General features: G+C 29.0%; 4 protein-coding genes across 9 annotated transcripts; 2 read left to right on the top strand and 2 right to left on the bottom strand.

Annotated features, from left to right (window-relative positions):
* The first annotated feature begins 289 nt into the window (after positions 1-289).
* LOC128896045 (alkylated DNA repair protein alkB homolog 8) lies at positions 290-3,897 on the top strand. Of its 3 annotated transcripts, XM_054159180.1 has the most exons (8): positions 290-401; positions 731-891; positions 972-1,203; positions 1,305-1,427; positions 1,517-1,717; positions 1,876-2,261; positions 2,335-2,490; positions 2,568-3,897. In XM_054159180.1, the coding sequence occupies exons 2-8, from the start codon at positions 790-792 to the stop codon at positions 3,108-3,110; spliced, it is 1,743 nt and encodes a 580-aa protein (XP_054015155.1). In that variant the 5' UTR covers positions 290-401; positions 731-789; the 3' UTR covers positions 3,111-3,897. The 3 variants fall into 3 exon arrangements, with proteins under 3 accessions (XP_054015155.1, XP_054015157.1, XP_054015156.1); XM_054159182.1 differs by lacking the exon at positions 1,517-1,717 and having other exon boundaries at positions 2,023-2,261; XM_054159181.1 differs by lacking the exon at positions 290-401 and having other exon boundaries at positions 420-891; positions 1,000-1,203.
* Positions 3,278-6,317, bottom strand: LOC128896047 (high mobility group protein B1-like). Of its 3 annotated transcripts, none has more exons than XM_054159185.1 (7): positions 5,951-6,317; positions 5,209-5,290; positions 4,753-4,930; positions 4,488-4,606; positions 4,265-4,407; positions 4,033-4,207; positions 3,278-3,951 (listed from the first exon to the last, which is right to left on the bottom strand). In XM_054159185.1, the coding sequence occupies exons 2-7, from the start codon at positions 5,230-5,232 to the stop codon at positions 3,889-3,891; spliced, it is 702 nt and encodes a 233-aa protein (XP_054015160.1). In that variant the 5' UTR covers positions 5,233-5,290; positions 5,951-6,317; the 3' UTR covers positions 3,278-3,888. The 3 variants fall into 3 exon arrangements, with proteins under 3 accessions (XP_054015160.1, XP_054015162.1, XP_054015161.1); XM_054159187.1 differs by lacking the exon at positions 5,209-5,290 and adding an exon at positions 5,809-5,837 and having other exon boundaries at positions 5,951-6,315; XM_054159186.1 differs by lacking the exon at positions 5,209-5,290 and having other exon boundaries at positions 5,951-6,315.
* A 545-nt stretch (positions 6,318-6,862) lies between these two features.
* Positions 6,863-9,232, top strand: LOC128896046 (uncharacterized). Of its 2 annotated transcripts, none has more exons than XM_054159184.1 (9): positions 6,863-7,223; positions 7,307-7,401; positions 7,470-7,692; positions 7,837-8,054; positions 8,139-8,366; positions 8,457-8,590; positions 8,675-8,751; positions 8,824-8,950; positions 9,054-9,232. In XM_054159184.1, the coding sequence occupies exons 1-9, from the start codon at positions 7,158-7,160 to the stop codon at positions 9,113-9,115; spliced, it is 1,230 nt and encodes a 409-aa protein (XP_054015159.1). In that variant the 5' UTR covers positions 6,863-7,157; the 3' UTR covers positions 9,116-9,232. The 2 variants fall into 2 exon arrangements, with proteins under 2 accessions (XP_054015159.1, XP_054015158.1); XM_054159183.1 differs by having other exon boundaries at positions 6,865-7,223; positions 8,672-8,751.
* LOC128896049 (histone deacetylase complex subunit SAP30 homolog) lies at positions 9,218-11,374 on the bottom strand. Its single transcript, XM_054159188.1, has 3 exons — positions 10,652-11,374; positions 9,670-9,897; positions 9,218-9,495 (listed from the first exon to the last, which is right to left on the bottom strand). The coding sequence occupies exons 1-3, from the start codon at positions 10,820-10,822 to the stop codon at positions 9,367-9,369; spliced, it is 528 nt and encodes a 175-aa protein (XP_054015163.1). The 5' UTR covers positions 10,823-11,374; the 3' UTR covers positions 9,218-9,366.
* Positions 11,375-11,872: the final 498 nt, after the last annotated feature.

The raw sequence follows: 11,872 nt of genomic DNA, 5'->3' as shown, positions 1-11,872 counted from the left end.
ATATCAGTTAATTATTATTATCTAATTCAACAATTAGAAGATGATTTGTGATAATTACGATGTAAAATTGTACGAATATGCAGAAAAAAATAAAAAATGAGAATATATACGAAAAATTAGTTCGGACCCCGTCGCTAGATGGCGATACCGTTTTTGGGTCCATTAACTGCCGTTCATGTTCGTGATTTTATACATGGCAAAATATGAATGTAATGAATGTTATGAATAATAAACTATAATTTTTAACCAATTGTTGTACTGCTCATTCCTCCGGGGCAATAATTGGTTAGCATAATAATTTGATTCTTCTATCTTCATTCGCTAAACGTCCCACTAAAGATTAAGACATATTCTCCGTATTTCTCTTTGAGAATATATACACCTTGATACTGAACATATTGGTTCGTACTTTTTTCCTTTTTCCTTATTTACACTCAATAGGCATTTAAAACTTTCACTTACAATCGCAATATGTTTTAGAATTAAAAAGTATACCACATTAAAGTGAGACAGCATATTGTTATGTATATTAACATTGATTTATATATAAAATTTGCTTTAATTTTTGTGTATTTAATTAGAGCAAACAAAAATCCATTTAAAATTTGTCCCTCAAGAGGTTAAAGTACCCATGTTACAGAAACATACAATTCGAATGTCACGCAAAACTTTCTAAATTTGGTTATTGTTTTCAAGTTTTATACAGAGAACGTTTGTACTATAATTTCAGGTATTATACACTTCATAGAATGTTAATCAATTTAATGTGACTTAATATTCTTGAAAATAATGGAAGAGAAGTTAATTAAGAAAAGTAATCGTAAACAGAAAAGAGCTTACCATAGGCTTTTAAAAGATATGAATATTAAATGCTGTGATAATGTAACAAAAGTTAGTATTTAATTTAAAAAAAAATAGAGTATATTATAATAAAATACATCTCGTATATTTATTTTTCTCCTTTTTCATAGAATGTAATGATTTGTAATGGTGGTTTAGTAACTGGACTTCAAAGGGAAACATTACAAAGTATTATAGATCCATTGATCAGTAAATATGACTTAGTAATGATACCAAACAAATCATATTGTTTTATCAAATGTTATTCTAGTAAAGATGCTGAACATATATATAATCAAATTCATGGTTGTGTTAAACTTAAAGAACAAAGTACACCATTGTACGCATCATTTACAGAATCAGGTATATAATATAATTTCCTCCAAAATTTATATTATATTTTCTTCCATTTTTACATAAATCAAAATACCATAAAAAATATATATTTTTTAATTTGATTTCAGTTCCCAATATAGATTACCATCAATTATCTTCTGATCTTCCTTCCGGGCTTAGGCTAATAGAAAATATTATAACTAAAGAAGAAGAAGAGGCTTTGTTAAAATCAATTAATTGGAGTGATGAGGGTATTATAACCAATTTATATTTCATATAAAAAAAGTGTTCTAAATTGTCAGAAGTTTGTGATAGTCATACTTAATTATTCACTTTCTAGCATCAAAATCATCTGAGTTAAAACATAGAAAAGTTAAACATTTTGGATATGAATTTCAATATGATTCGAATACAGTAGATCCTCATGAATCAATTTCACCTATTCCTGAAATCTATAAATTTTTGCAAGTATTATTCAAAAAGTGTGATGTACTGTATGATTATGATCAATTAACAATTAATCGCTACCTACCTGGTCAAGGTATATTATACAAAATTTACTCCATATTATAGGCATGTCAAACTCATTATAATCAGATCTAAAATATTGCAAAATCTAATTATTAAAGCTACATGTTTGACATACCTATCATAACAGAAGTTTCTTTACAAGATAACTGTGGTACATCATGATTTAAGGAATTCCATCACACATTGACACACATAGTATTTTTGAAGATACTATATTATCTTTGTCATTGGGTTCAGCATGTATCATGGATTTTAAACGAGAAGATAAAAGAGTTGCTATTCTTTTACCGCCTCGTTCATTGTTAATTATGTCAGGGGAAGCTCGATATGCATGGTCACATGGAATTTGTCCAAGACACAATGATGTAGTAGAGACTGTAAATGGAATTACAACACAGCCACGAGGTACAAGGGTATCGTTTACATTCAGAAAAGTGAGGAGTGGTGATTGCTATTGCACTTTTCCAGAATATTGTGACACAAAAAAAACTTGTACCGATACTCTTATTGATAATAAAGTGGCCACAGGAATAGAAAATTCTTATGTCCATGAAGTATGTGGCAAAAAAATGTTGTTTACTTATTTTATTCTATTCATAGAAAATTATTAAATACATATATTTATAGGTTTATGAAAAGATTTCAAGTCATTTTGATGAAACAAGACATAAACAGTGGCCGAATGTGTCAAAATTTCTTCAGTCACTAAGTCCAGGTGATATTCTCTTAGATGTAGGTTGTGGAAATGGCAAATATCTCCATGAACAAAAACATATATTTAAGGTATGCATTGCTAGTCATTTCTATTACTATTGCTTAATTTTATTAGTTATATGTTACTCTCAAACTTAATACTGCAGATTGGATGTGATAGAAGTCAGAATTTAATGAAGATATGTCACAGTAAAAATTTTGAAGTATTTTTATCTGATTGTTTATACTTGCCATATAAAAGCAATAGTTTAGATGCAGCGATAAGTATAGCGGTAATTCATCATCTTTCAACTCACGAAAGAAGAAAGCAAGCAATTTCTGAATTAGCACGAGTTCTTAAACCAAATGGAAAATGTTTAATTTATGTATGGGCGAAAGAGCAAGAAAAAGACTCCACTCGATCAGCTTATTTAAAATACAATATAACCACAAAAGAAAACGAACCTGCGTGTAAACAAAAATTGACAGAATATGGTGTAACACTACCAGTACACGAAAATCGCACAAAATTTGTGTCTACTGATATGCTTGTTCCTTGGAAAAGAAAGGGAGGAGGAGATTTCCTCAGATATTATCATGTATTCGAAGAAAATGAATTAGCACAATTATGTTCAGAAGTATTTGCCTTTACAATAAAAAATACATACTATGATCAAGGAAATTGGTGTGTACTTTTACAAAAAAAATGAAATAAATTAATTAAAATAAAATTTAAGAATAAATCCCACGTGTTTCTTAATATCCCAATTCATGTCCACGACATATATTTAGTATAAGTCCTAAAAGAATTGCAAATCATATTGCATACTGATTAAAATCACAAAATTAATTAAAAAGTGAAATAGGAATACAAGAATGCTTTAAATGTTTTTACCTTTATTGGAAAAAGAACAAAATACATGGAATATGTGTACTATACAGGGTTTTAGATATAAATAATCCCTGATATCTAGTTTTTTTCGTTATAAACATGAATAATGCATTAGTAGACAAGACAAGTGCACTGTACAAAGCTCACTCTGCTTGACTTTTACTTGCTATTGTGCTTCAATTGTATAACATATTTAATAGCAATATAGATTATCATTATCATCATCATTAATAATAATATTATTATTATCGTCGGCATTATAGTTTTCAATATTATTACTATTGATATTAATGTAATTATTTGTATTAGGTATCATTTGTAAATATATTAGCACACCTTATTCGCACAAAAATAGTGTCTCCAATTATAAAATTAATACAGGATGATAATTGTTTTCAAATGCTATTTTCCAGAATTGCAACCAAATTTTATATTGAGTGTAATTTTTCTTTAGATGTTAATGTCAATAGTGTACATAATATATACAACGATTGACAATACTAAGCTATTAGTAAAATTGTTATGTATTTTCAATTGGCGAGTGCTTGACTTAGGACAAAGTATACTGTCCTCTCTTCCTTAATATATTCAAAAACTTACACAGGCCCAACTTCCTCTGGATCATAATTTTTTACTCTTTTATTATATGCAATTATTTCCTAAATAATTAAAGTAGTAAACATTAATTTCAGACTTTTCTTCAGAACCTTTAAACATAAAATATAATAAATTTTATTTACTCTTTCATATCTGGCTCTATCTTCTTCTGCTATTGCCATATACTTTGATTTTGTTTGAAGATCTGTACTCATCCATAGTTTACCCAACTCTTTGGCAATATCGCCTACTCCCATTTCTGGATGTAATTCTCTCATTTTTCCACGTAACTCTTGGCAAAAATAGAAAAATGCAGACCTGAAATAATATTTATAAACAAAACATCAAAAACTAATCAATGTTGAAAACACATACAATGCTCTTTTTGGTGCATCTTTGTCTCTGTATCTTTTAGTTCCCCTACGTGTTGGTTTTTCTGTTTCATCATGGCTCACATAATGTCTGTCATAGTAGTGCATTTTCTTATTGCAATGTGCTCCATCTTCAAGATGTACAATCTAGCGATGTAACATAATTCTGTTAACATGTATATTGCCATTATATAAAATGTTGGTCACATTATTCAGAGCAAACTTACTTCATTTTTTACTGGTACTGCATTAATAATAAAATTTTTACTTTGCATATTTGACCATTTTGCTTGATTGTTTGAAACACTGGATACATTTCCAGGTTTCATTACAGGTTCCCCACATTCTGAACATTAAACAATTAATTGTGCATAAGCTTGAAAACTAATTAAATGTTTCTATTAAAAATACTTTGGAATATATTGCTAATATTTAGTGAGGCAACTTGAAAAGATTCTAATGTAAATGTTTTAAAACTGAATAACATTTTACCTGGTGTCATATTTGTTTGACCAACGATCATTGTGTCTCTCATTCCAGTATTTAAAGAGTTATCACCCGTCTTTGTAAGATAAACATTTTTCCTGTCAGATGATTCCATGATTGTAGAATATTCTTTTTTAATATTTCGTCCTGAAGAGATTGATAAGTTTCCCAAAATTGTAATAATCTATAATATATTTAATATATTCCTTTGCATCAGTCATTTAGATAATCAACATTCTGATGATTACACATATGAATATTTCAAGATCAATAATTATTTTCATCTTGTCACATTAATAAGAAATTTGGTTGCTATATTCACTAAAAACCACGTCTATCCATGATAACATATACAAAACAATGATATAAATAAAATTCATGATTTTATATCAATTTCATACTTTTGTTTCTATATAATTCTGAAACTTGTAATTTTTCTAAGGGCTATTACATATTACTTACCACGAATATATTTATATAAACCATATAAAACACTATTGTTTCAATCTTAATAAAATACCATTATGAATAGTTTTCCCAAGTTCTGCAGAACAAACACGACAAAATTCAAAATCTTGCATCATAAGAATAATAATTTGCATGAAAATTGCATTATAACTGAAGAAGTATAACAAAATTTTCCTTCTTTCATTTAATAACAAACGATTAATAATGTACAAATATTACATCCTACTACTTGATTATATTAGTAATGTTTGCAGCAATTTATCCGAAATTCTAGCAAATCTATATTTCAATTGAAAAAATTTGTTAATGCTGAAACACGCATATTTCGTTTTTATAACCACTACGAATTACATTACAAATTACATATCACTAGGAAATTGCGTATACAATATATTTACATATTCAATAATATTTTTACGAAATTTAATTAACAAACATCGTTGTCAAAAGAATATGTTGAATATACTCAACAAGAAGAAAAGGGTAAAAATAATATTGGTAACAGCGAGAAAACGAACGGAAATAATGTAACATTCAAATATGATAGAAATACGCAAGCAATGAAAGTAAGAGGTAAATGTAACAGATATTTACCTACAGATGACGTACAAAGGCAATCGCTGCTACAACACAAAATAAAAGCTACCTTTCACGAACTGCGAATTGTATGGCGAGAATTTGAGAATCGTAAACGAAAGAATATTAAGTATGGAACGTAGAAGGTGATTAAACTTACCAGTAATAATTAAAAGACAACGTTGCAAAGATATTCGTGAGAAGCGACTTTAAGCAACGCGGAAAGTAACTTATTAAGCATTCATTCTACAAATCGGTCCTATCTATACGTATCTATCCGTACATATCACGCGTACCGTGATCAGCATTATACATGGAACGCGTACGATACTTGAACGCAACTTTAACTAAACACTGATATTCAGATTTATTAAAATTCCGTATATTTCACTGATACAATTCTCGTTAGTTATTGAACCATAGAATGCAGATTATTGACGATAGGACTCGACGTTAAAAAACAGATCGTATAAACCAAGCTAATTGAAGCAGACATGACCGGGCATGGCCATTTGGTAGTGTGTATTGCACACGCATGACGCCCGCGCGGGCGCGCACGCATTCCTACACTGTTTTTTTTTGTAACATTAGTCACATTTATCAAATTTCAAAGTTCGCATTTTGCCATCAAATATTTCTCTTGTTTCTTTAAATTCTATTCCCAAAATGATATCGAAATTGCCAAGACAATTAAAAAGTGTATGAATATTAAGGGAAGTTCATATGGGATACAGATAGTTTGGAATACCATAATTTCAGACACTACTCTATTGATTAAATGAAATCTAATATGGTCATCGTTATCAAAGCAATACGATCTTTATGAATTTATAACAACTGAGAACAACGTGAGACTTCTATACCACTCTTATGAATTTATTATTAGTTGAGTTTTATTTTTATTTAACGTAAAGCACGGAAAAATTTTATGAAATAAAATCAAATTGTTATTAAATATAATTAATTTTAAAATGGTCTGTTTTATATTCTCAAAATTTTATCTTCAGAAATATTACTAAGTTCGTTCCAGTATACTAACTTCACAACAGAATTCCCCACTTCTACGTAAACACACAGGGAACCAATGAGATCTGGGCAAATCATGAGGTTGCATGAGGTTTTGTCATTCAATCATCAACAAATCGATACTAGTATATTTGAAAATATTTATACCGTATTTTGTAAACACGAATGAATGAATAAGTAATTCATACAATTATTGAACGTGAATAAACTAAATATGCTTACAATAAAACATAAACTATAAAATATCTCCACATTTGAATCACGGTTATATTTGTTTTGATGATTTTTACATTTTTAAATAGCCACGTGTTTGACGTGTATATAAATAAATATAGTAAATCATGAAGGAATCTTTGTTAACCAATTGTGAAAGAAAGTTTGTAAATAAATCAGTGGAACGAGGAACGGTATGATTTTGTTCATATTTCATTGCTGTATTTAAATAAGCACATGTGATTGAATTAATTTAAAATATTAAAATATTTTTTAGCGATTAGATGGCAGAAATTTATTGGAAGCGCGACCCGTTAAAATTTATTTTGGATCAAATTGGGGTAGCTGTATGGTTTTACTTGGGCAAACTAGGTATAATTATTATTTTCTATTATAACTTTCATATTTTGTGATGTTTTTAAATGATTATTTTATTACAGAGCTGTGGTGCAAGTAACTTCTGATATTCAACAACCTAAAACATCTCGTCCCAATGAAGGGATGTTGCATATAAATGTTGAACTTAATCCAATGGCTGCTCAACATTTTGATGCTGGTAAACAATCTGAGTCTTCGATATTGATTAGTAGACAACTGGAAAAGTGTTTTAAAGATTCTAAGTGTATAGACTTAGAATCCTTATGTATTGTAGCTGATAAGAAGGTGAGTAATTACCCAGGTATTAAAAATGTTACATATAATACAATGAAAAATTGTATAAGTTACATTTATTGTACATCTATGTAATTGAAGTTGTGGAGTGGAGTCTATGTAATTATGTCAATTTGAATACTTAATTTAATGCAGGCATGGAACTTAAGAGTCGACATTAATATTATTAATCATGATGGAAATTTAATTGATTGTGCATCAATTGCAACATTAGCTGCTCTATCACATTTTCATAGGCCAGATGTGACTTCAACTGGCGAAGACATTATAATTCATCCATTTTCTGAAAAAGATCCTTTGCCTTTGACATTATATCATTATCCAGTTTGTGTCTCTTTTATAACATTTGAGAGGTCAGTACTTTCAAATAGCTTAATTATATAAAGTAAAATAAGTTTAGATATGTATGTTTTCTATATAAAGTTTTATTTGTTTAGTGGAAACACAATTATGGATCCCACATATCTAGAAGAACGAGTTGGTGTAGCTCAACTTACTCTTGGTGTAAATTCGTACAGAGAAGTTTGTAGTTTGCATTTTAATTATTTAACCAAAACTATGACTGTGGAAGATGTTATATCAGCAGTATCTAGTTATGCAGCAAACTATGCAGCCGAATTACTGAAACAGATTAAAGAGGCAGTAGCATATGATGTAGAAGCAAGGTTTGTTTTATAAATTTATATGACATAATTGTTTTGTAACGATTTTAATATGACATGTTTAACTTGTTTTAATTGCACATGCATGCGCAGGTATAAGAAAGATGACCGTAATACAAATCGTTTTAAAGAATCTATAACAATGAATAAATTTACTACAATGAACAGTGAACGCATTAGTATTAAACTACGCAAATGGGGTGAAATAGGAAAAATCAAACCTGGTGGTAAACTTTATTTTGTATTTATAATTTTATTTTAATAATTCTTTATCAATCAACTCACTTCATTGTACAAAATTTGCATAGAAGATTATACAGAAGAGGATGAAAATAAATATAGGATTATAAAACCTGGAGAAGGTTCTGCTGAATTAATAATAGATAGTGTAAGTACTTCTTTAATTAGAACAAGGTAGAATTGAAACAATTTAAATGTGATTTATAAATTATTTTTACAGAGTGTATCGGTTGGTGATGGTGGACCAAATACGTGGAATATGTCGGAATCCTCCGAGGAAGAAACAAATGACATTGAAATTGCAGCTGAAGTGAAGAAGAAAGAAACGATAGTGTTAGATAACATAGGTACTGTTTTATAATTTGACAGTTTTCTGTATGGTTTTTATCTATTCGATTCCTTTAATGTATGAAACATAGATAATTAATTGTTCAATTATTACTGTTTTAGAATTAAGCGGAGATAGCGAAGAAGAAACAGTTGAAATGCTGAATTTAAAAGATATATCATAATAAATGTAAATTACTAAATCAATAAATCGAAAAACATCATTCTTACCTTATTTATCAAGCAACAATTAAAAACTATGGCACAAATAAATAATATGTTAAGGCGTCTTGTTATACATATATTTTTAAGTGTATTTTATACATAGATTTTATAAAATACCTATGCCTATTAACAAGTAAAAATCCATACATATTTTTTGCTCTCACTAGTAAAATATTATTACAATAACAAAATTCATGAAAGGAAGCCTAGGCTATGTAGTATCATTACTTAAACCATTTTTTTGATCCAATTTATTTGCATTAGTTTTTACTGTATAAATGAAAAAGCTTAGTGCTTCTTTTTCAACTACAGGGATGGTCTTGAAATGCTTCATAAGCGTCTAAAACAAAATATATAAATAATTATTAGTAATATATTTATATTTTCACAAAGTTTAACATTTTGCACTTTTTATGAAAAATGATAATATACTACAATATGATTTGAAAAAAAATATTTTATAAATAAAAGACACTATAATTCATATGGAAGTACATTTTTCTAGTACACTTACATCAGCTAACTGAGCTTTATTTAAGCCTGGTCGTGTAGAAACTTTGTAGTGCCTTTTGTACCGCCTTAATGTGCCAACTTGTAATTGAAAAAGATCAACCTCTGGAAGATCATTATCTGTTTCGCCTGAATCTTCTTCTGAATCCTTACGCCTACGCTGTTGTTGTTGTTTAGATCTTGCGCATTGTATTACTTGTTTATGATAATCACAAATGTATATATGACGTGCCTATTGACAAATCAGATATACAATGATATAAGAGTGTTACCTAATAATACATAGTCAAACCTTACTATTCAAAAATTTACTTAAAAAATTTGATTATTCATGGATAGTTACAACACAAATAGAAAAGGTCACACTACTTTTACACTGTAAGAATTATGTTTCTTTTGAAATTTTCCTACTTTTTTATTATTTTCCCTCTAATAACTATCTTTTACAATATTAATTTTTACAATATTACATTTATAACACTTAACATGTATTACTATGATTAGATTTTCCTGAAAAAAGCCTTCATAAAGTGGCAGTAATATTGAAAATACTATCATTTAAAATATACCCTTTTTTCTTTCTTATATTTGCATAAAAAACGATCCTAAAGACCAGAATATAAAAATAATAATTTATATTTTTTTTCAATCATACAGGCTATGTATTATGTCAAAAGACACTTGTCACTATAACAGCCATTTAGAAATATTCAATTGTACATATTTATATCACCAAAAGTCAATAAATAAACACAGTGTAGTATCAGTGTTGATTACTCACTGGCTTTAATTACCCATGAAGAATCTAAACAATTTAATTACTATGGATACCAAAGTTCCATTGCACTCTACACAATAATCTAAATTTCATTAGTAACATATAATATTTAAAATCATATGAAGAAAAATAATATAAAAATAGACTTGAGAAGGGATGAGTTCTGTAAATAATTTTTGATGGAATTTCACATAATTATAAATCTTACCACTTGATCAAGATTAAGTTTTAATCGCCGCTGTGTTACAGTTTTTTGAATACGTTTACTGTAAGAAGCGTTGCCAGCTGGCCGAGTGCATCGTTCACCCTCATCTACAAGGCAACAAATTTGATCAGCAGCTCCTCTGGAATCTTCTTCACCGGTACTGAATCCATTCATTTTTTTTTATTCTTAACATCAACTAAATCAGTATGAAGAGTATGTAGAACTTTAACAACCTCGAAATGTCACGACGTATGTTTACGTCAAAAAACGGCGTGTCCCAGAGTAAAATGCACTTGGTGATGTCTGCTTTTCACGCTCATAATTTCCCGATGAATTTCATTTGTCATTCACGATTTATTAACGAAATTCATTTCTTTCTTCACGGTCGAAAGTAACTTTCGTTACGCGATGTTTAGTCTGTTATTCGATGCAAAGATTCAAGTATACAAATCGATAATTTAAAATAGTAGAGTTTGCGTATTAAGAAACACTTTGGTGTTAAGCGGTGTCGTATAACATTTCAGTTTTTCTCTTTCAAATAATTTAGTACACGAGTTAGTGTTACATGTCTGTTGCAGCAAATAGTTTGAGAATTTCTTCCGAATGTAAACATTTAACTCTACTATTTCTTTGCTATACGTTATCGTTTTTATAGATTTCTCTGAAATTCTATGGCATAACACTTCACCCGACTTCACCCGCGTTGTATTATTTACACTACTACGTTATATCCAGTTGTATCGCACCGACACGCAATCGCACGGTACTGCGCGACGGTATGTGTACATACGAGTACATATGTACACACATTAAATTCACATACGTGACATGCCACTGAAAAATTCCTATTCGGTAAGATTCAATACTACCAACTTTACAGAACGTCATCGACAGGATAATTTTTTCTGACAAAAGAGAGAACATTTTATTCGGCAATTTTATCCGATCACAAAAAAGATGAAAACTATAAATCTTTACAATGTAAGTATAGGCTACTGTTACGCCATTTTTCTCATGTTACAAATATACGCCAATCGAAATTTAGGCTCCCTCCAAAATCTTAAATAACGGGCAATTCAAAAGTGAAATTAGATTTATACTTTTCCACAAACAAAAATCAGCCCATTATTTTTTTCTTAATTATAAATAGCACGTCATAGAACACAATATTCTACTACTTGTGTTCATTGGTGATGTGACGCATTTTAGTTCATACAAAATGGT

This window comes from Hylaeus anthracinus, unplaced genomic scaffold (assembly GCF_026225885.1).
Source record: "Hylaeus anthracinus isolate JK02 unplaced genomic scaffold, UHH_iyHylAnth1.0_haploid 5, whole genome shotgun sequence".
NCBI lineage: Eukaryota > Metazoa > Arthropoda > Insecta > Hymenoptera > Colletidae > Hylaeus > Hylaeus anthracinus.
Note: the sequence above shows the minus strand (reverse complement) of the source record. Positions and strands in the feature narration are given on the sequence as shown.